At 42.9% G+C, this 24942-nt stretch overlaps 1 protein-coding gene across 5 annotated transcripts in view; it reads right to left on the bottom strand.

Annotated features, from left to right (window-relative positions):
• The window catches only part of alms1 (ALMS1 centrosome and basal body associated protein), an 86838-nt gene extending 63526 nt beyond the window's left edge, over window positions 1-23312 (bottom strand). For 4 of the 5 annotated variants that reach the window (XM_072256806.1, XM_072256805.1, XM_072256808.1 and 1 more), the window contains exons 1-4: window positions 23264-23312; window positions 17387-17524; window positions 13314-13521; window positions 10594-10705 (exon numbers count right to left, since the gene is read on the bottom strand). In XM_072256806.1, coding sequence (XP_072112907.1) covers window positions 10594-10705; window positions 13314-13521; window positions 17387-17524; window positions 23264-23308 — 503 coding nt within the window. In that variant the 5' untranslated portion in view covers window positions 23309-23312. The remainder of the gene's footprint in view (window positions 1-10593; window positions 10706-13313; window positions 13522-17386; window positions 17525-23263) is intronic. The other variant, XM_072256807.1, reaches the window with a different exon arrangement.
• Between the last annotated feature and the right edge of the window lie 1630 nt (window positions 23313-24942).

Raw genomic sequence — 24942 nt, 5'->3', positions numbered from 1 at the left:
TGTCTCAGAGGCCGATGTTAGGATGCCTTTAAAGAGAGTGAACCCTCGCAAGGCAGAAGGTCCCGATGGAGTACCTGGTAAGTCTCTGAAAACCTGTGCCAACCAACTGGCGGGAGTATTCAAGGACATTTTCAACCTCTCACTGCTATGGGCGGAAGTTCCCACTTGCTTCAAAAAGGCAACAATTATACCACTGCCTAAGAAGAATGCGAGCTGCCTTAATGACTATCGCCCAGTAGCACTCACATCGACAGTGATGGTCATGACTAAACTGAACTCCTGCCTCAGCAAGGACCTGGAGCCATTGCAAATTGCCTATCGCCACAACAGGTCAACGGCAGACACAATCTCAATGGCTCTTCACACGGATTTAGACTTCCAGGACAACAAAAACACCTATGTCAGAATGCTGTTCGTCGACTATAGTTCAACATTTAATACCATCGTTCCCACAATCCTGATTAAGGAGTTACAGAACCTGGCCAGATTGGTGTTAACTCTCCTCCTCACTGATGCTTAACACTGGCGCATTTCAGGGGTGTGTGCTTAGCCCACTGCTCTACTCTCTATATACACATAACTGTGTGGCTAGGCATAGCTCAAATACCATCTACAAACGTTTGTATACATTTGCTGCTTTCCAGGAGGCGCTCATGGCATGAGGTACACTTTGGCATCGCTCCATTCCCTTTACTCCTTTTACCTGTAACCACCCTTATTTACTTTATCTATACCTACCCTAGAGGGTTTATACCACAAATATATCTTTGAACTTCGATTTTAACTTACTGAAGATGCTGACCAGAGGACGAGAAGTTAAAAACGGAAAGGACTCCGGCGGGAACTGGAAAAAAGATGGCGATCCGAAAGCATCGAAGGAGACTCCATTAACTGTTGAAATAATGACGAAATTCCTAGAGAATACACCTAACCAAAGATTTGCTGTGTTTGAAGAAGTTTTGAAGACGATTCAAGATGACGTTAAATCGTTTAGACGCGAAGTCAATCAACAACAAATTAGAATCTCGGAACTAGATGAAGCTGGTTGCAAAAGGGATCGAAAAATTGAATCTCTTGAAAAAATGTAACCTCGACAACTCAGCAGTTGGAGCGTTATAAAGCAAAGATTATCGATCTTGAAAATCGTTATCACCGACAGAATCTACGGATAATCAGACTTCCTGAAGATGTTGAGACGGGAGATCCTACTAAATACTTTTCCAAATTGTTATTGGATGTGTTTGGTCCAGGAATGTTGGAGGAACCCCATTGCTAGACCATGCACATCGTACTTTACGCCCTAAACTTTCTAAAGAATTTAAACCGAGACCCGTCGTTGTTCTGTTTCATTACGTTCATGTTAAGGAACAAGTGATAGGAGCTGCTCGGCGGAAAGGCATGATCGAATTTCAAAGTTTTAAATTTCGTATCGTTGAAGATTTCAGCCAGGAAGTATTGAAAGAACAGATGGCTTTTAAACCACAGATGTCAGAACTTTATCGAAAGGCTACAAATTAGCGTTGCTATTCCCAGCCTGTTTGAGAGTTGTTATGGCAGATAATTCTCGTTGTTTGTTTAAAACTCCGGGCAAAGCTCAAAGTTTTCTCAACAATTTGTCTTCCTCTGCCAAGGACTAATTAACGCACTGTTTTCCTTTTTTTTAAAATCTGTTTTTCGTTTCCTTTTTGTTAAAAAAACTAATATCTAGCTTACACATTTAGATTTTTTATATTTTGAGGGTTCTTGCCTTGATTCTGTAGTGTAGGTATTTTTCATATTTTTAAGTGAAAGTACTCTTTTATTGTTAGTGATTTTGTATGTTTCACTTTTAATATTTTTGCTTTTGAAAGTAATTTAGTAACAGCTTTAATGTTTGATTTTCCTTTTTTTTGAAACGTTATTGGAGAAGTATTACATCTTAAGCTGGTGGATTGCTTCCTTCTCCTTCTCAGAATTTTCTTTTCTTATTGGTTCATTTCCGATCATTTATATACGAAAAATTAATAATATGAACTGGCGCTTGGTTTTTTTTTGAAATATGAGTAAGAATGAACTATTTTATGTTTGTAATTGTTGTAATCTTTTCCTTACATCTATAGTAATTGCTTTTTTTTTACTTTTTTGACCGTGGGTGGTGCTTTTTTACGATAAACATATTTCTTTTGGGTTGCCTTCTGGAAAGACGGGGTTAGATTTAGCAGTAGATTTAGCATTGGCTACTTTCTGGCTTTTTTCTGGGTTTTTGTGGGGGGGGGTATTTTTGTTCTTATTTTTAATTTAGATTGTTTCCTTAAATGGGCTGACTTGAAACTACCAAAATGTCGTGACTTCCAGTTCCTCTTTGAACCTTCTTTCCTCTTCTGGGGTCATGAATTTGTATTCTGGTTACCCTTTTACATACCTTATGTTCGATTTCAGTACTATGGATAAGATCATTAGTTTGGTTTCTTGGAATACAAATGGTTTAAACCACCCAATTAAACAGAAGAAAATTTTTTAGAGTATTCCACAGGATGAACGCTCACATTATCTTCGTACAAGAAACTCAAGTCCGGAAAGAGGATAATCAGCATTTTTTTAGGTTTTGGAAGCGCCAACTCCTCACAGGCCAAAGTGAAAGGCGTTTCTATTTTTATAGATCCTTCAATTTCATTTGTGCATCATGAGACTATTTCAGATCCAAATGGTAGATTTTTGTTCATTACTGGTTTGTTATTTAACAAAAAAGTTGTTATGCTTAATGTTTATGCCCCAAATGTTGATTGTCCTGAATTTTTTAAGAATCTCTTTACAGCCCTTCCTAACTTAAATGATTATATGTTGATTATGGGCGGAGATTTTAACTGTTGTTTAAATCCTTTGATGGATAGATCTATGTCCAATCAAGCACTTCCGAACAAATCGGCTACTTTTATTAACTCTTTTATGGTTGACTCTGGAATTTCAGAAATTTGGAGGTTCTTACACCCCAACAAGAAAGAGTTCTCATTTTTTTCACATGTATATCATCATTATTCAAGAATTGATTATTTTCTTATTGACTCTCGATTAATTCCACTTGTTATTGACTGCAAATATGACTCCATTGCTGTCTCCGATCATGCGCCATTGAGACTATCTATTAAGTCAATGGATACATCATCTAGTACTAGGCAATGGCGATTTAATACCTCTTTGCTTCAGGATTCGGACTTCATTAATTTTATTGAGGAACAGATTAATTTATTCTTTACAATGAATTTTACAGAGGGAATTTCCAGCGGGGTACTATGGGATACTTTTAAAGCATATATTCGTGGGACAAATTATTTCATATTCTGCTGGATTAAAAAGGCAAACTAATAATGAAATACTTAAGCTGGTTGACAAGGTCAAAGAAATTGACAAAAAATATTCTATTGCTCCTAATCAGGAGCTTTACAAAGAGAGAGTTGAACTTCAAATGGAACATAGTCTATTACTATCATCTTCGATTGAAAGCCAATTAATTAAAACTAGGAGTCAGTTCTATATATATGGTGATAAAACTGGGAAACTATTGGCTAATCAATTGAAATTAGCTTTGGTTAAACGCCAGATTGTTAAGATTCGTAAAAAAGATGGTATTCTGACGGTTGATCATGGTGAGATAAATAAATCCTTTCAAGAATTTTATACCTCCCTATACCAATCAGAATTTCCTGATGACTCCACTATAATGCATGAATTTTTAAAGAAATCAAATATTCCAAAATTATTACCCAATGAATGTTTAAAACTAGATGTATCTATTACAGTAGAAGAAATAAAAAATCCTATTTCTTCGATGAACTCAGATAAAGCACCTGGCCCAGACGAATATACAGTAGAATTTTTTAAAATTTTTCTCTACTATACTGTCTCCTTGGTTATGTAGAATGCTTAGGGATGCAGTATCTATAGGTAAATTACCACAATCTTTTTATCGAGCTTCTATTTCCCTAATTCTTAAAAAAGATAAGGATCCTATTGAATGTGCATCTTATAAGCCTATATCTATTTTTTCTAAAATATTGGCAACAAGATTGGAGAATGTATTGCCTCAAATTATTTCTGTTGATCACACTGGATTTATTAAAAATCATTACTCCTTCTTTAATATTAGGAGATTAATGAATATTGTTTATACTCCTTCACCAAGAACTCCAGAATGCGTCATTTCACTGGATGCTGAGAAAGCCTTTGACAGAGTCGAACAGACATACTTGTTTAATACGCTTGAGAAATTTAATTTTAGTCTGATACTCATATCTTGGATTAAATTGATATACCTTACTCCTTTGGCTTCAGTATTTACTAATAATCAAAGATCTCCCTTTTTTCAGTTATTCCGTGGTACTAGGCAGGGTTGCCCTCTTAGTCCACTATTATTCGATATTGCCCTGGAACCGTTAGCTATTGCTATTTGTGACTCTCCTAATATATTTGATATTACCCATGGGAATGAGATACATAAATTATCACTATATGTAGATGACTTACTACTATATATATCTAACCCAGAGAAATCCATTCCGGCAGTATTAACTCTGCTTGCTATTGCTATTTGTGACTCTCCTAATATATTTGGTATTACCCGTGGAAATGAGACACATAAATTATCACTATATGCAGATGATTTACTATTATATATTTCTAACCTGGAGAAATCCATTCCAGCAATATTAACTCTGCGTGCTCAGTTTAGCAGTTTTTCTGGTTACAAACTGAATCTTGGTAAGAGTGAACTTTTTTCATTAAATATGCAGGTTCCCATTTATAGATGTTCACCATTCAGATTGATTACTGACTATTTTACTTATTTGGGAGTTAAAATTGCTAAGGGACATAAGGACTTACTCAAGCTCAATTTTTTACCATTAATTAGTCAGGTTAAACAACTGATTACTAAATGGTCCCCGTTGTCTCTATCATTGATTGGCTGAATCAATGCTATTAAAATGATTATTTTACCTAAATTTTTATATCTACTCCAAGCAATACCAATTTTTATTCCTAAATCCTTTTTTGATACTATTGATTCTAAAATTTCCTCCTATATATGACAGAATAAAAATCCCAGGTTAAGTAAAAAATATTTACGTAAGTCCAAGAAAGAAGGTGGTTTAGCATTGCCGAATCTAAGATTCTGTTATTGGGCAATTAATATTCGATATTTAATATCTTGGACACAAGATTGGAATATAATTCCAAGTCCACATTGGGTAAACCTTGAAGGTTACTCTGTACAAGGGTTCTCTTTGGCTTCCATTTTAGGAACTTCACTTCCTTTTGTATTATCTAAATTGAATAAACAAATGGTTAATCCAATAACGAAACATACATTACGAATATGCTTTCAATTTCGTAAATTTTTCGGTTTTAACAAATTTATATTATCAAGCGCTATTATATCTAATTTTTTTTTCAACCCTCGGTTATGGATCAAGCCTTTTTGATATGGAAAATGAAAGGTATAACATGTTTCCGTGACTTATTTCTGAATAACTGTTTCAGGTCTTTTGAACAGTTATCTATTAAATATAATTTGCCCAGATCCAATTTTTTTTTAGATATTTACAAATAAGAAACATCTTAAATACCACGCTGCCTACCTTTCCAATTTCACACCCTACTGATATCATTGATAAAATTTTAGGTTTAAATCCCTTTCAGAAGGGATTATTAGAAACTATTTATGATATAATTATGAAATTACAGCCAGGTACATCTGATAAAATTAAAAATGAATGGGAAAGGGAACTTCAACTTTGCTTACCTATAGAGAAATAGGATAAAATTTTTCAATTAGTTAGCTTTTCCTCTATAAGAGCGAAACATACACTAATACAATTTAAGGTAGTGCATAGGGCCCATACGTCTAAAGATAAACTAGCTCGTTTTTATTCCCACATAAAACCTATTTGTGACAGATGTCACTCTGAGGTGGTTTCCTTGACTCGTATGTTCTGGTCCTGCCCTCTCTTGGAAAAATTCTGGAAAGATATTTTTGATATTATTTCAACAGTTTTGCATTTTGACTTACAACCTCATCCTATTACAGCAATTTTTGGATTGCCAATGACGGAACATAGATCTTTATCCTCTTCAGCCTGTTGGATGATCGCATTTGTTACTTTAATAGCCAGGAGATCCACTTTATTGAATTGGAAGGAGACCAACCCTCCTACTATATGGATTTCCCAAACTATATCATGTTTAAATTTAGAAAAAATTAGAAGTGACATTTTTGATCCTTCGGTTAAATTTGAAGAGACTTGGAAGCCATTTATTCAACATTTCCATATGATGTAACTCGACCTTTTCTGCATCCTTCTTATTAACTTAAGAATATGAACAGAGGAGCAGAGTTGACGACATTATTGAATGTATTCGATTTAAGATATTGGTCCAGCCTTGTTTTGTTCCGTTTGCTTTCTTTTTGGGTTTAGTGTTCAGTTTTTTTTTGTTTTTTTGGGGGGGGGGGGGTTCTTTGCATTATTTTTTTCTTTTTATTTCTTTTTTTTATGACGAACTATATTAAGAGTTTGGAAGCCTATTACACCTGTATTATTTGAAGTGTTTTTTTGTACATGTTTATCAACAATAAGATAATTCCAATCTCTTTGTATCAATATTGTTATTCTGTTTATAATTTTAGAAAATTAGTTAAAAGATTAAAAAAGAAAGAAAGAAATTTGCTGATGATGCAACCATTCTTGGTAGAATCTCAGATGGTGACGAGAGGGCCTACAGCAGGGGTCCCCAACCTTTTTTGCACTGCGGACCGGTCGACCTGGGTGGGTGGGGGGGGGGTGGTAGGGTTGCCATCGGACAAGAGTAGCAGTCAAACACATTGTGTTCATCCTGAGAAAGACTACAATGACCATGAAGCCTTGCGCAGGCACCAGTGCGCATGCGTGGCTTGCGCATGATGTACGTGCCGATTTTTTTCTACAAATCGTTTTTGGCGATTCTGTTCAGGCAGGGGCAGTGTTAATCACTACAGGAATATAGGTGATAAGTGGCTAATACACTCAATTTCGTTTCTAAAAGGGTTTATCTAACGAATTTAATATTAAACACACAGCGCATATTTTCCTCGCATGAATATAGTGATAAGTCAGTTACCAGGGAGGACAAGGGAGCTTGAAGTGTTGAACGAACTTCCAGTGGAAGTGGTAGAGGCAGGTTCGATATTATCATTTAAAGAAAAATTGTACAGGTATATGGATAGGAAAGGAATGGAGGGTTATGGGCTGAGTGCAGGTCCGCGGGACTAGGTGAGAGTAGCGTTCAGCACGGACTAAAAGGGCCGAGATCGCCTGTTTCCGTGCTCTAATTGTTATATGGTTATATAAGTCAATAGCATCATAACATTTTAAGGAACATTTGGATATTAAACACACAGCACGTATTTTCCCCGTATGAACATGTATAATCATTGCAACACACCAATATCGCTAAATCAGTGGGAGCCCTGGGCTTGTTTCCCTGCAACAAGACGGTCCCATCGAGGGGTGATGGGAGACAGCGATACTCGAAGGGGGTTCCTTATGTCCAGTCTATTCCGCAATTTAGTTTTCGTTGCATTCATTGCAAAGATATGTTGGAAATGGAAGCAACGTTTTCAGTGCTTTCATGGCTATCTCAGGATATTCAGCCTTGACCTTGATCCAGAATGCCAGCAGAGATGTTACGTCAAACATACTTTTTAGCCCGCCGTCATCTGCAAGCTTGAGGAGTTGATCTCCTTACCGCGCTGACATGGATGACGTGCGGATCATGACCTTGCGTGCATTCAAGCTCAACAGTGGGCGTGACAGGGAATGAGGAAAGGTGCAGCTAACTCATATCGCCAAATCATATCGTTTCCTCGCGGCCCGGTAGCACATGCTTTGCAGCCTGGTGGTTGGGGACTGCTGGCGTACAGGAGTGAGATACGCCAACTAGTGGAGTGGTGTCGCAGCAACAACCTGGCACTCAACATCAGTGAGACAAAAGAGCTGATTGTGGACTTCAGGAAGGGTAAGATGAAGGAACACATACCAATCCTCATAGAGGGATCAGAAGAGGAGAGAGTGAGCAGTTTTAAGTTCCCAGGTGTCAAGATCTCTGAGGATGTAACCTGGTCCCAACATATTGATACAGTTATAAAGGCGGCAAGACAGCGGCTATACTTCATTAGGAGTTTGAAAAGAAAATACACTCAAAATCTTCTACAGATGTACTGTGGAGAGCATTCTGACAGGCTGCATCACTGTCTGGTGTGGGGGGGGGGGGCTACTGCACAGGACCAAAAACAGCTGCAGAGGGTTGTAAATTTAGTCAGCTCCATCTTGGGTACTAGAAGTAACCAGGTCATCTTCAAGGAACGGTGTCTCCGAAAGGCAGCGTCCATTATTAAGGACCTCCAGCACCCAGGGCATGCCCTTTTCTCACTGTTACCATCAGGTAGGAGGTACAGAAGCCTGAAAGCACACACTCAGTGATTCAGGAACAGCTTCTTCTCCTCTGCCATTTGTTTCCTACATGGACATTGAACCCATGAACACTACCTCACTTTTTAATATATATAATTTCTGTTTTTTGCACGATTTTTAATCTATTCAATATACCTATACCATAATTGATTTAGTTATTTATTTACTATTTTTTTCTTCTTCTATGTATGACATTGAACTGCAGCTGCTAAGTTCACGACACGTACCTGTGATGATAAACCTGATTCTGATTCTGATTCTGGCCTGGGTGGTGACGATCCTCTATGATGGATGCTGCTTTTCTCCAGCAACATCTCATGTAGAGATGCTCAATTGTTGGGAGGGTTTTACTTGTGATGTACTGGGCCAGATCCACTATCTTCTGTCGGATTTTCCACGCAAAGGCATTGAAGTTCCCATACCAGGCCGTACTGCAGCCAGTCAGCACACTTTCCACCACATATCTACAGAAGCTTGCCAAGGTTTTTGATGACGTGCCAAACCCCCACAGACTCCTGAGGAAGTAGAGGCACTTTCTTTGCAATAATATTTATATGATGGGTCTAGGACAGGAATTTAAAGTTACTGACCCTCTCTACCTCTGATCCTCTCATGATTACTGGCTCATGGGCCTCTGGTTTCCCTCTCTTGAAGTCTACAATCAGTTCCTTGGTCTTAATAACATTGAGTGAGAGGTTGTTGTTATTACACCACTCAGCCAAGTTTTCAATCTCCCTCCTGTATGCTGGTTCATCACCCTCTTTGATACTGCTCACAGGAGTGGTGTCAGCAAACTTGTATATGGTGGTGGAGCTGTACTTAGCCACACAGTCATAGGTTTAAAGCAAGAGGGCAGGGGGCTAAGTACAGATCCCTGTGGTGACGGAGATTATGGAGGAGATGTTTATGCCAATCCGAACTGACTGGGGTTTACAAGTGAGGAAATCCAAGTGAAGAAAGCATAGTACAGGCCCTTTGAAGCACGATGTTCTGCCAACCTTTTAATTTACTCTGATCAATCCAACTCTTCCCTCCCTCATAGCCTCCATTTTTCTATCATCCATGTGGTTACCTAAGAGTTTCTTAGATGTCCCTAATGTATCTGCCTCCACTGCCACCCTCAGCAGGGCATTCCACACACAGCACTCTCCAAGTAAGATACTTCCCTCTGTCATCCAATACACATTTCTCCAATCACCGTTAAATTATGCCCCTTTGTGTTAGCCATTTCTGTCCAGGGAAAGTCTCTGGCTATCTACTTCTAAGATTTAACAGTAATGTTCTTTTAAATCCATTTGCAAGTCTGGGAATCTTCCAGCCTCTAGGATAAGAGTCCTAGAACACTACAGCACAGAAGCAGGCCCTTCAGCCCATCCGGTCCATGGCAAACCACTATTCTGTCTAATCCCATCCACCTGTATCTAGACCGGGGTGGCCAACCTTTTACATTCCGTGCCTCAATTTTTTCACGCATGAGTTCAGATGCGATTTTTTCACGCACAAGTTCTATATTAACATATTTTTTACAAGAATTGAATGGGGGTACAAGAGTTGTATGGCGCACCTGAACTCATGAGTGAAAAAACTTACGCATGGAACGTAAAAGATTGGTCACCCCTGATCTAGACCATAGCCCTCCATACCTCTCCCATCCATGTACCTATTCAAATTTCCAGTAAACATTGCAATCAAACCCATATTCACCACTTCCGCTGGCAGATCGTTCCACACTCACCACCCTGAGTGAAGAAGCTCCTCCAGGTTCCCCTTAAATACTTCACTTTTCACCCTTAACCCATGACTTTCAGTTCTAGTCTCATCCAAACTCAGTGGAAAAAGCCTGCTTGCATTTACCTACTATCTATACTCCTCAGAATGTCTATACTTTAAAAGGACGGCTCTCCTGCTTGCAGTAAGACAATCATCAGCAACTTCTATGATCAAATCCAGTTCATTGTCAACTTCACAAGGACAATGAGGTTAAGGTATCATGAAAACCCTGCTTGTTGTCTGCCACTAGTCAGATCCCAAGGGAGCCAGACCAGAAAGTTTCAATGTGAGATAATCAGATTCCGCGCTTTGACAGAGCACACAGATTTTAAACATATCTTACCTCAGAGGGGCAAATTCCAGTGGAGAGCGATGGAAGGATTGAGACATATCACCTTCCACAGAGCAGGTGGTAACAGGTGCTAAGGTGGGGGACAGATCACTTTTCTGCAGCTCTGATGGAAGAGACATGTCTGGTCAGCAATTACACCGTGTACAATATTTCAAATACAAGCAATCAGGAACACACTGCCATGTTTAAAAGGCAGTTAGAGAGACATTTAAATAGACAATGCATAGAAATTGAGATTATTGTTCACGTATGCTCAGGTGCAATGAAAAACTTACTTCCAGTAGAAGGACTAAAGAGAATAAGACTGAAAAAAGAAACAGCAAAATGCAATTAAATTTGTCAGTAACTAAGATAAAATATGATCTCATTATCACACCACAACAGCAAAGCACGATCACTTTACACCACCAATGATTACTGATAAGGAACACACACAAAATGCTGGAAGAACTCAGCAGTCAATGCAGCATCTATGGAAAAGAGTACAGTCGACATTCCAGGCAGGACCTGAAACATCGACTATACTCTTTTCCATTAATGCTGTGTGGCCTGCTGAGTTCCTCCAGCATTTTGTGTGTGTTATTTGGATTTCCAGCATCTGCAGATTTTCTCGTTTGTGATTGGATCACTGATAGGGATTCAGTTCATGCCACTGTCCTAAGGAGCTTGTACTTTCTCACTGTGACTGTGTGGGATTCCTTCCACAATCCAAAGGTGGTAAGAGTTAGTAAGTGGCAGGCATGGTAACACTTGTGGATTGCTCCCCCACCTGTATCTCAGCACGGGGGAGAATAATAAACCAATTACCAATCCGTGTGCCTCCTAAATGTTGTAATTGTATTTACTACTATCACTTGTTCCATATATCATCCTTCGTGTGCAAAACCACAGGTCCCGTTGAAACCTTTCCCCTCTCACCTTACAATACAGCATTGTGTACAGACTGGTCATGACAGTACAGAAAAGACGAGGGTGGTGAGGACTTCTGCAAGGGTGGTGTCTGAGCTGGAGAACTATTGCTTTAAGGACAGAGTGAGCCTTGGTGTTTTCTACAGTACTGTGTAGGCTGAGGAGAGAATATGAACTGACAAGAACAATTACCCACGACAGAAAGATTTGTATAAAGGAAATGCAGATTCAGGGTAATTTTACAGTATGCTCAATGTTTCAACGCACATGAGCACATGAACGGTGGTCCAGACTGAAGAGACTGAGGAACTGTTAGTCACTGGTAACTGTTAATCACTTGATGGGGTGAGGCAGGCTACAGCACCTGACAGCTCCTTAATGTGTTCAGGACAGCACTGAAACCATTTCACAACCTGGACCATCCTCCAAGCTAATGACATCTGAGTCAGCTCTGCTTATGAACAAGTGGCCGAACAGCAAGAAAGGGATATCACAGGGAGAGGAAGAAGAATGTGATGAACAAGAGGGAATGAAAAGAGATACAGGAGTACAAGGGAAAGGTAACGAATTTGAGTAATGTTGTAGGTCTGTAAAGCTCCAGTAAGACCACACTTGCAGTACTGTGTTAGGTTATGGTCACCTCGTTATAGGAAGGATGTGGAAGCTTTAGAGAGGGAGCAGAAGTGATTTAGCAGGATGTTATCTGGATTAGAGAGCATGACTTAAGGCTGATTTATACTTGTGCGTCGAAAGTATGCTGTAGGTACGGCGTAGCCGCGAACCCTACACTGTACTCTACGCAAACCCTCCGCCATAGCCTAACACGCATCTCTCCCAAAATGTAACTACGCACGCAGCAACGCAGATCGAAACAACTGTGATTGGTCCGCTTGGTAGCATCGCATTTCCTCCTACACTGCAATAGCTTCCCATTGGGCGACTGAAGGGCAGGGAAGGAATTCTGGCTGCAATGATTTCCATAAAGCTTTACAGACCTCCAAAATTATGGAGGACACATTTCACTTTTACGAAAGACCTACATTAGTACCTGTTTTCGTTAACCAAAAGAGGATTTTCACTTTTATGAAAAAATACGCTGGCTTTAAATTTGTTTACCCCAAGAAAGACTACCATGACCATGAAGCTTTGCGCGGGCAGGTGTGTGCACATGCGTGACATGCCAATTTTTTTCGACAAATCGATTTTGGCTCAAAATTCTCGATTCCGTCAAGGGATACTACACCGTACATACAGAAAATTCACCCTCCTTCAGTTTCAGTCGCCATTGTTTGAAGTTTGGGTTTCTTCATGTTGAGTTTCAACACAAAGAAACTCAACACAGTGGCATAGAAACCCCACCACCAACTAGCGTTTTGGCAGTGAATTGCAGAGCGACGCAGATACACCAACGCACAAGTATAAATGCTCACAATGGCGTAGCCCACTTGCCTAGGCTACGGCGTAAGCTAGTACGCACAAGTATAACTCAGCCTTTATGAGGATAGGTTGAGAGAGCTAGGACTTTTCTCTTTGGAGTGAAGGAGGATGAGAGACAACTTCATAGAGGTAGATGATAAGTGGCATAGACAGAGTGGAGAGCCAGAGACCTTTTCCCCCTCAAGATGGAAATGGCTAACATAGGTGAACATACTGGCGATTGGAAGAAAATATAGGGGAAATGTCAGAGGTAGGTTTATTTTTTTTTAAAAACAGAGTGGTGGGTACATGGGTCCCATTTAAAAAAAACTTCAAAACATGACTAAAATCAAAGGATGGGTCAATACACACAACGAAGCACCTACCAAACATTTGCAGGGTTTGGAACGGTCCAAGTTCGCTGTACGGACTCCCCAGTTCTTCGGTAATGGTGATTGTTCCTTCCTCCATAGTAGGGAACTCCTCAAAGGTCTGTGTGCGGTCTGTGCCTCCCAAAAGCAGAGGGGATGCTGAGGCTGAAGCCACTCCCCCGGTACCAGCTTCTGACTGAAGCTGGGGACATAACTCACAACCCTACATTGAAAAAGCAAATGAGCGACAGCAACTGTATTTCATTAGAAACTTGTGGAGACTTGTTACGTCACCAAAGACTCCCGTAAATTTCTACAAATGTATCATAGAGAACATACTAACTGGTTGCATCACCGTCTGGTATGCAGGGGCCACTGAATAGGATCAGAAAAAGCTGCAGGAAGTTGTAAACTCAGCCAGCTCCATCATGGGCACTGTCCTCCACAGCACCTTCAAAAGGTGATGACTCAGAAAGACAGCATTCGTTCTCAATGGCCTCCAACACACAGGACATGCCCTTTTCTCAATGCCACCACCAAGGAGGTGTTACAGGAGCCTGAAGACACACACTCAATATTTTAGGAACAGCTTCTTCACCGCCACCATCAGATTTCTGAATCGTCTATGAACCCATGAACCTCACTACTTTTTTTCTTTTATTGCTCTCTTTTTGCACTACTTATTTTTTATATAAAATATATTTCTCATTGTAATGCATAATGTTTTTACTATTTTATTGTGCTGCTGCCACAAAACAATGGATTTCAGGGCATATACCAGTTATATCAAATCTGGTTCTGAGTCTGATTCACCTACAGCACAGATACAAGCCCAGACACACAAGAGACTGCAGCTGCAGAACCTGCAGCAACACTCAGAGTTCTGGGGGAACTCAGCAGGTCCTGGATGGCTGCGAATGTTCTTCTCTTGTTCAAGAAAGGGAGTAGAGCTAACCCAGGAAGTTATAGACCAGTGAGTCTTATTTCAGTAGTGGGCAGATTGTTGAAAAAGATCCTGAGAGGCAGGATTTACGACCATTGAAGTGCCCAACCCAAAACGGTGCCCAAAGTGCCCAAAACAGAGAGGATCTCCCAGTAGCCACCCACTTCAACCCTGCTTCCCACTCCCATTCAGATATGTCCATACATGGCCTCCTCTACTGCCATGATGAGGCTAAACTCAGGTTAGAGGAGCAACACCTCATATACCGTCTAGGTAGTCTCCAGCCCCTTGGTATGAACATAGAATTCTCCAACTTCCGGTAATTCCCTCCCCCATCCCTATTTCACTCTGCGCCCTTCCCCAGCTGCCTATCACCTCCCTCATGGTTCCGCCTCCTTCTACTACCCATTGTGTTTTCCCCTATTCCTTCTTCACCTTTCCTGCCTATCCCCTCCCTGCCTCCCCTCCCCCACCCCTTTATCTTTCCCCTTACTGGTTTTTCACCTGGAACTGACCGGTCTTCTCCTTCCCACCCTCCTCCCACCTTCCTTATAGGGCCTCTGCCCCTTCCTGCTACGGTCCTGACAAAGGGTTCCAGCCCGAAACGTCGACCGATCTTTTCCACGGATGCTGCCCGACCTGCTGAGTTCCTCCAGCGTGTTGTGAGTGTTGCTTTGACCCCAGCATCTGCAGATTATTTTGTGTTTACAAAGTGCAACACTTCACACTCATCTGCATTAAATTCCATCTGCCAGTTTTTAGCCCATTTTTCCAGCTGGTCCAGATCCTGCTGCAAATTCTGGTAGTCTTCTTCGCTGTCCAATACACCCCCAATCTTGGTATCATCCACAGATTTGCTGAATCAGTTAACCATATTATCATCCAGATCACAGATATAGATGACAAACAACAATGGACCCAGCAGTGATCCCTGTGGCACTCCAACAGTCACAGGCCTCCAGTCAGAGAGGCAACCCACAAAGCCAATGTCTAATCCAATTCACCTCATCTTGAATGTCAAGCAACTGAACTTTTGACTAATGTCCCATGTGGGGCCTCATCAAGTGCCTTGCTAAAGTCCATGCAGACAATATCCACTACCTTGCCTTCATCAACTTTCCTGGTAACATCCTCGAAAAACAATCAGTAAGGATAGGCAACAATTCTTCCAGCATGAATATTCTATCAACATTTGTGCCCCAGAAGGTTGTGTCCACAGCCCCCTACTCTGCTCCCTATACAGTCAGACTGTGTGGCCAAATTCTGCTCTAACTCCAATACCATTTTAGTGGTATCACTGGGTATTTTTAAAGCAGAGGTTGATAGACCTCTTTCGGAGTCGATGCCTCCAGAAGACACGGTACATCATTAAAGACCCCTCACACCCTCTCCATGAACTGTTTGTTCTTCTGCCATCAGGCAAACGTTACAGGAGCCTCAAAACTAAAACCACATGGCTACTAAACAGCTTCCTCCCACAGGCAGTCAGACTGCTAAATAGCTGCTCCACCTGACTCTGCTTTGGACACTTTTAACTTGCACTGTACACTTATAACTGATTTTAACTGACATGTGGCTGTTGCGTTTTACTATTTATTGTTATGTTTATTATTTAGTGTTGCGTTTGTTATGTTATGATTGCACTGCCCCTGAGAAACGCTGTCTCATTCTGCCCTGCAGAGCTGATGTATGGTTAGATTGACAATAAAGTTTTTTTTGAATCTTTTGAATCTTTGAATTTTTGAGCAAAGGTTATGGGGAGAAGGCAAGAGAATAGAGTTGAGAGGGAAAATAAATCAGGCATGATCATATGGTGGTGCAGACTCCATTTAGTGACACATATATTAACATAAACCAAGAAGGAATCAAATTTAACTTTTTCTTTACACACAGTATGCTGAAGGATCTGTTTTCTATTGTACATCGCCATGACCAAACCATAGCAGCATTCGCTCTGTATTTGGCCCATCAATGGAACGACCCTCTCCAACACTGAGGGCATCTTCAAGAGGCCATGCCTTCAGAAGTTTGCATCCATCACCAAGGTCCCTCAGCATCTGGGACATGATTTATTCTTGTTGCTGCCATCAGGGATGAGGTAAAGGAGCCTGAAGACCCATATTCAACAATTCAGAAACAGCTTCTTCCCCTCCACCATCAGGTTTTTTACTCAGTGGAAGAACAAGCTAGACCAGCACAATGTCCCACGCACCGTCATTCAGCAGCATATGCCATTCAGGGACATTTTCCTTATGTCACACTGTGTTTTCTGCTATCAAAACCATATGTGCTATGTGCTGTGAGCTATTGGTAATGAGTTTGCACTTTGGCTCCAGCGGAATGCTGTTTCGCTTAGCTATAGTCATGTATGGTTGAATGATAAACTTAAACTTGATAAACTGTACTATTTTAGAGTTTCTGAACTTAATTGCTGTGACAAAACAATACATTTCATGTCACAGTAAGTCAGTGAAATTATTTATTTTATTTCTTTTTACATCTGCTTTTCATCTTGAATGTGCTTCTGGAACTGTTAGAGCCTGCAATTTACAGCTTGGAGATTGATTGAGAGACCCAAGCCTTTGCTGTCTCCAAGATGATTCTGGGAAGCAGCGAATGCGAGCTTCGAAGCAAAGAAACCTTCTGTTCACTGATCCAGACAAGGAGCCCGTGTGGCCAATCGCCACTTTGCTGCCTTGAATGCTGTGCCCAGAGGGTAGGCATCTGTATGTCTCTTTTACGTTGATGTTGGAGGATATTACCAATGTTCTGCACCTATGGCTTTGATCAGTGGGCTTTTTTCAGTCTTACCGTTTTTATATTTTGAGTGTTTTGTCTGTTCTTTCTCGTTTTTTCTATGCAAAGACAGGGAAATTTGGGGGCCGATGTTCTTGTTGCATTTCATGCCAGGAAAGGTGAGCTTGGTGTGGCTGATGATCATTTGCTGTTCTTTTTTTTGTGCGGGGGAGGGAGTGGGTTAGCTATTTCTCTCTGAACTTACTTCCATGGGTTTTTTTCTGTTTCATGGCTATCTGGAGAAGAAGAATCCCAGAACTGTATAATGCATACATACTTTGCTAATAAATCTGATTCTAATGTTGACTGCATTTAGCACTGATTCACTTATCTAAAATGACCAAGCTACCTGCTTAGCTCGCTGAACAATCGCCTCTCCCAGTGAGAACCCACTCACGCTGGACAAGTGGGTCCCACTTCCAAGGCTGCTGGCTTGGCTCAACCTCTCCTCCATGTTACAAGTTATCGGTGGTGTTGTTGCTATCACCTGGAAGACAGCACATTACAACTCCTTTAACAACATGGCTTGTGCAGAACAAGGAACGGGAGGAAGGGAGGGGAGGTCCTGGAGGAAAGGAGAGAACAAGAGAATACAAATGCCCAGCTTAATAAAATAACCATTTTTCACTTTAACTTGTAATTGTCAATGGGTAAGGGGGGGGGGGAGGGGGGGGAAGAAAAACTAGCAATTGAAAAGATCAAGAGGAATAAATTGTGTCAATCTTTTTTAAAACACTGGTTCGGCTCCAAATGGAATTCAAGAAGGTGACATCCATCACTAAAGACCCTCACCATCCAGGACATGTCCTCGTCACATCACTACCATCAAGGAGGCGGTACAGGAGCCTGAAAACATGCATTCAATATTTTAAGAATAGCTCTTCCCCTCCACTATGGTCCATCAACACAACCTCTTTATTCACCTTTTCCACTATTTATTAATCTTTGTAACTTGCACTGTTGTTTGTATGTATTGCACTGTGTTGCTGCAGATTTCAGTGATAATAAACTTGATTCTGGATCGATGTTGGGACTAATTCAGAATGCTACACTTCAACAAGATGTCAAAGCCTTGGAGGTGGTGGTGGGGGGCATCTACCAGACTTCATTTAAAAGGGAGAATCTAGAATCATCGCAATTGACTAAGTTATAGGGAGAGGTTGACCACACTAGATCTTTATTCCTTGGAGAGGAGGAGAATGAGAGGTGCTTTGTAGAAACTTATAAAATGTATTTATCTTATCTTATTTTAGTTTTTTTTTTCATTTATTGGGATGTAGAGCAACCCCCCCCCCCTTAACTTTAGTCTGATCACAGAACAATGTACAATGACCAAATATACCTATCACCAGTATATCTTTGGACTGTGGGAGGAAACCCATACAGTCACAGGTAGAAATGTACAAAATCCTTACAGACAGCAGCAGGAATTGAACCCGGGTCACTGGTACTATGAAGTGTTGTGCTAACCAGGACACTGCTGTACCAACCCATAAGGGATATAGATAAGGTGGACATTCATAAGGTTGCTACAGCCAGGGTGGTAATGGGGAGAAGTTCCCCCTACCTATTAAATGGTCACAATGGCATGCACCTCAAATGGCCTCTGACAACCAAGTCCAGCTCCTGGCCTTCATACGTGGCTTAGCTACTAAACCAGGTGTAACCATTTCTACTGAGAGGAGAAGGGGCAAAGGCAGTCACTGTGCCTTAAAACCAGTTGCCTAGGGCAAATGGGGCTCGTCAGCCATAGTTGCCAGCTCATCTAGGAGAAGGAAAACTCTGATTTCAAACCTCCGCTGCCTTAGGGCTGTACCCACTCATGGGGAAAGGCTTTGGGAGTAAACCCCGAAGGAAAAATCCAGAGCTGGAGTCCCCAGGACAGTTCTACGTTGCTGACTGGCAACTCCTGTGACGCTGCTAGTACCAAACTGTATTGGTCTCTGCTGCTCCTTTGGGCTCATCAGATGCGTGGAGAGGGGGAGCTGACTCTCCATATCGTACTGCCCAGCCTTGCGCATCTAGACAGCTCGGACGCACTATCCACGGTCAACTCTGATTGACGGAGGCCCTCACTCAACATGATACAAGACCACAAGATATGGGAGCAGAATTAGGCCATTTGGCCTAACACGTCTTCTCCACCATTCCATCATGGCTGATCCATTTTTCCTCTCAGCCCCAATCTCCTGCCATCTCCCCATATAGTCATAGTCATACTTTATTGATCCCAGGGGAAATTGGTTTTCGTTACAGTTGCACCATAAATAATAAATAGTAATAAAACCATAAATAGTTAAATAGTATTATGTAAATTATGCCAGGAAATAAGTCAGGACCAGCCTATTGGCTCAGGGTGTCTGACCCTCCAAGGGAGGAGTTGTAAAATTTGATGGCCACAGGCAGGAATGACTTCCTATGACACTCTGTGTTGCATCTCGGTGGAATGAGTCTCTGGCTGAACGTACTCCTGTGCCCACCCAGTACATTAAGTAGTGGATGGGAGACATTGTCCAAGATGGCATGCAACTTAGACAGCATCCTCTTTTCAGACACCACCGTGAGAGAGGTGGTGTCTTCCCTTCATGCCCTGCCCAATCAAGAATCTATCAACCTCTGCCTTAAATATACATAAAGACTTGGCTTTAACAGCTGCCTGTGGCAACGAATTCCACAGATTCACCATTCTCTGGCTAAAGAAATTCCTCATCATCTCCATTATAAATAACACCCCTCTATTCCAAGGCTGTATCCTCTGCTCCCAAACTCTCCCACCATAAGAAACATCCACTTTATCGAGGCCTTTCAACATTTGATAGGTTCCAATTAGTTACCCCCATTCTTCTGAATTCTAGCGAATATAGGTCCAGAGCCATCAAACACTCTTCAGACACCAAGCTGTTCAACCCTGGAATCATTTTCATGAACCTCCTTTGAACCCTCTCCAGTTTCAGCACATCCTTTCTAAGATAAGGGCCCAAAACTGCTCACAATGCTCCAAGTGAGGCCTCACAATACTTTATAAAGCCTCAATTATATTCTTGCTTTTATATTCTAGTCTTCTGTAAAATGAATGCTAACATTGCATTTGCCTTCCTCACCACAGACTCAAACTGTAAATTAACCTTCAGGGAATCTTGCACAAAGACTCCCAAGTCCTCTTATGCCTCAGATTTTTTAATGTTCTCTCCATTTAGAAAATAGTCTACCTCCTTATTTCTTCTACCAAAGTGCATGACCATACACTTCCCAAAACTGTATTCCATCTGCCACTTCTTTGCCAAATCTCCTAATCTGTCTAAGTCCTTCTGTAGCCTCTCTACTTCCTCAAAACTATCTGCCTTCACATCAAGGGCAAACTTTGCAACAAAGCCATCATCTTTTCCCCCAGGATTGGGAAGTCCAAAACGAGTGAGCACCAGTACAAGTTCAGAGATTTAAAAGAGACGTTTTAGACAGAGGGTGTTGTACCATTTGAGAGGAATTTGGATAGGTACACAGAGAGGAGGAGCTTGCAGGATTATAGGCCGAACTCAGGCAACTGAAACTAGCAGAGGGGATGGTTCAGTCGGCACCAAAGGGCCTGTTTCTGTGCTGTATTATCTTACATAAGGTGAGACAAAATCATGGTTTGTAGAAAAAGAGAAGCCACTTCCAGTGAGAGGATGGTCAGGAAAAGTGGGAGGGTCACCAGTTTTGGCTCTTGATCATTCTGTTTTAATTACACCATTGACACAGTCCTATCTTCATCCCAAGATCCAGAATTTCATCTCCTCTTCTGCCTTTGAGGCCCTCCTGAAAGCCAATTTACTAACGTCTTCTTGATTTACCCAGAATGTAGAAAATTGAAGAGGCAGTTAATTAGTGTGTATACACAAGAGATTCTGCTGATACTAGAGTTTAAGAGCAACACACACAAAATGCTGGATGAACTCAACAGGTCAAGCAGCATCAATGGAAATTAATAAACAGTCAACATTTCAGCCTGAGACCCTTCTTCAGGACTGGAAAAGGAGGGGGAAGATGCCAGAATAAGGTAGGGGGGATGGGACGGAGGACAAACTAGAAGGTAATAGGTAAAACCAGGTGGGTAAGGGAGGGTGGGGTGAAGTAAAAAGCTTTATGACTACTTTAGAAAATGGGTTACACAGGGAAGTATGTGCAGGAATGGCATTCATGGAAATATTCCAGAAATAGCAGAGAGTTGATGGGCTGAATAACCTTCTATATCATAGGAAAATTAAAGTATGTACCTTGTTGTCAAATTTTGTTAGATGGTCTTGCAGCACTTTACCATGCTAAATGCTCTACATGTAATCTGCCAGGCCACACTCTCTAAATGGACCTTTAACCCTTAACATCATTTACAAGGATGTTCTGGGACTTGAGAACATGAGGGAGAAGGAAAGATTGAAAAGATTAGGAGTGTAGGAGAATAAGGGAAGATTTGAGAGAAGTATACAAAACTATGAGGGATATAGATATGGTAAATGCAAGCAGGCTGTTTACACTGAGGCTGGGTGAGACTACTTACTACTAGAGGTCATGGGTTAAGGTGAAAGGTGAAATGATTAAGGGGAACCTGAGAGGAAGCTTCTTCACTTAGAGGTGAGAGCATGGAACGAGCTACCAGCAGAAGTGGGGAATGTGAATTTGATTTCAACATTTAAAAGTTTGGATAAGTACATTGATGGCAGGGAGAAGGAGGGCTATTGTCTGGGTGTAGGTCAATGGGATTAGGCAGGTTAATAGTTCAGCATGGAAAAGATGGCTGAAGGGCCTGTTTCTGTGCTGTATTCTATGACTATCACAGCTCACATGAAAATTTAGCTAATGCAAAAAGTTACAGGCCGTTGTAAAATTAAATAAAAGTTGAGGCCACAGAACCCTGCTCCACCAGTCACCCTTGCTACACACTTAAGTACCCTGTCCTCCTTATACACATCTATCTCCTTCCAATATTTAATGACTTGTCCTTTACCCTTCCTATTTGTCATTCATCTCCCTCACTCTGTACTGGCTCCCTCCTCACACCAGCTCCAACACACTACATCACTCCAATCCTCCCACTCCCTCTGTAAAAACCTCCATCTTCCTGCCCTCAAGCACTCACCCCATCGTTCTCTCCTCATTGCCCCCCCTCCTTCCACCTTCCTCAGATCATCACATTTCCTACTTCCCTGATTCCACACCTTCAGTCACTCCCCATCCCTCCTTCCACACATCACTGGCCTCGGCCCCCCCTCCAATCCGTAACCCTGCCCTCAGTCACCCTGCTGTTCACCACTCTCTCTGCCTCATCAGTCACCAACACACCTCCCTTCCTCAGTCAGTATGTCACCGAACCACCTCCCTCCATCAGTCACTGACCCACCTCCCACCCTCCACTAGTAATTCATCAACCCACCTCACTCCCTTTGTCAGTCACCCTCCTCCCCTCGCCCGTCAGTATCCAACCCACCTCAATCCCTTTGCCAGTCAGTCACCCACCCTCCCTCCTCCCCTCCCTCCGCCAGTCACTCACCCACCCTCCCTCCTCCCCTCCCTCCGCCAGTCACTCACCCACCCTCCCTCCTCCCCTCCCTCCGCCAGTCACTCACCCACCCTCCCTCCTCCCCTCCCTCCGCCAGTCAGTCACCCACCCTCCCTCCTCCCCTCCCTCCGCCAGTCAGTCACCCACCCTCCCTCCTCCCCTCCCTCCGCCAGTCACTCACCCACCCTCCCTCCTCCCCTCCCTCCGCCAGTCACTCACCCACCCTCCCTCCTCCCCTCCCTCCGCCAGTCAGTCACCCACCCTCCCTCCTCCCCTCCCTCCGCCAGTCAGTCACCCACCCTCCCTCCTCCCCTCCCTCCGCCAGTCAGTCACCCACCCTCCCTCCTCCCCTCCCTCCGCCAGTCAGTCACCCACCCTCCCTCCTCCCCTCCCTCCGCCAGTCAGTCACCCATCCTCTTCCTTCATTTACCCACCCTCCTCAGTCATCCTCTCGCCCCCCCCCCCCACATTCCCTCAGTCAGTCAGTCACCCCCTCCCTCCCTCTCTTAATCACCCAACCGAGCCCGAAACTGCTCTAACCGCCAGGCCCATCTTCCGCATCAACATACACCTCAATGGGCAGAACGCGATAACCGGATATTCGGGAGCCCACGTTATTTATTGCGATAATTACAAGCTTAACGACCGACAACACGCATTCTAACACGAACAAAAATAGGTAAGCTCCCTCACCCCGCTCTCTGCCCGATCCATCGCCAAGCAAACCGTACTGCGCATGCCCTTTACCGGTCCTAGTTCCTACTACGCATGTCCCTGTCGCGTAGTTCTCCCTACTGCGCAGGTTCCTGCCGTGTGCCGGCCGAAAGTGCGCATTCTCCTGCCGGCAAACATAGAGTGTTGCGCATACTCCCCTGTTAGAGGGCCGGCCGGTCGCTAAGGACGCTCTGCCCGGCCGTTGGCGGGAAGGACGAGCGGGAAGGACGAGCGGGAAGACCTGGGGCATCCGGCGGAGGAGGGGGAGGGTGGGGACATACACCAGGGGAGGGGAGGTGCAGGGGTTACACACTGGGGCGGCCAGGGGTGGAGAGGATTGCGGGGGTTACGCACTGGGAGGAGGAAGAGGGGGATGTGAGGGTTACACACCGGGGGGGAGGATGCGGGGTTTACAGGCTGGGCAGCTGAGAAAGGAGGAGGGCGTTGTAGGGAGGGCGGTTACACACCAGGGCAGCAGATAGGGAGAGGTCTGCAGGCAAGGGGGAACCTGGAGAAAGAAACTGCAGGCCTAGGGTTCAGAGGGGAATGGTAGTTCAACGGGGGACGGAGGTGTGTTTGCAGACTGGTGGGGGTCAGGGTGGGTTTGTAGGCGAGGGAACGGGGGTTAGTTTGCAGATGGACTGATGAGGAAAGGGAGCTGCAGATGGGTGGGTTTGCATCCTGTTGGGATGGGAGAGGGGTGAGTTCAGAGGGTGGGGTGGAGTGGGGCAAGACGCCATCTGAGGAATAACAAAGGCATTTCAATTTAGATTAGTATGAGGTGGCACATGTCAGTCGAACCAGCACAGAACTTGTACAGTAAATGAGTGTTGTGGAACAGAGGGCCTGGGAGTTCGATGAAGGAGCAGTGTCTTGTGAAAAAGCAGTCTAGTATATTGGGCTTCATCAATCAGGGCATGAAGTTTAAGAGTTGGGGCATTATTTGCAATTACGCAAGTCATTGGTGAGGCCACATTTGGAGATTTGGGTAAAGTTTGAGTCATCCTTTTATGGGAAATACATTGAGATTTCCCAGGATGCTTCCTAGTCAAGAGGACCTAAGTTATTGGGAGTGGCTGGCTCTCCAGTTTAAGATGGCACTGGTGAAACACAGCAATGCTTTGCTGACAGCAAACAAAACTACTTACTGCTCTATCAATCATATGTTTTCTGGACATAGATCACTGCAATCAATAGCCTGCAACGTCCCTTTTGAAGCTGAGCTTTTGAACCACTGCTGTGTCCTGGCACTTTAGCAGTGCAAACTGAAGTCACGAAGGTGTAGGACGGTTACAGTGTGGTCTCTATGGACTAAATCGAGGCTGCGGGGCCCGGGGTCCTGAGCAAGGAACAAGCAAGTGTTTGCACATTGCTGGAGTGGACTTGGAACTGATTCGAAGCAACAGATGTGAGGCGAGGCAGAGTTGAGGTGGCAGGGCCTAGGCCTGACAGTAAGGAACAAATTGATGTTTGGTATGGAAAACACCAATGCCCTTCAATGGAAAATCCTACATAGGTAGTGGACATGGCCCAGTCCATCATGTGTAAAGCCCTCCCCACCATTGAGCACATCTACATGGAGTGCTATTGTAGGAAAGAAGCATCCATCATCAGAATCACTTTATTGCCAATATATGAATCATACCTGAATTGATTGT

The sequence above is a fragment of the Mobula birostris genome, chromosome 4, assembly GCF_030028105.1.
Source record: "Mobula birostris isolate sMobBir1 chromosome 4, sMobBir1.hap1, whole genome shotgun sequence".
Taxonomy (NCBI): Eukaryota; Metazoa; Chordata; class Chondrichthyes; order Myliobatiformes; family Myliobatidae; genus Mobula; species Mobula birostris.
The sequence above is the reverse complement of the archived record's forward strand: the minus strand, read 5'-3'. Positions and strand labels throughout refer to the sequence as shown.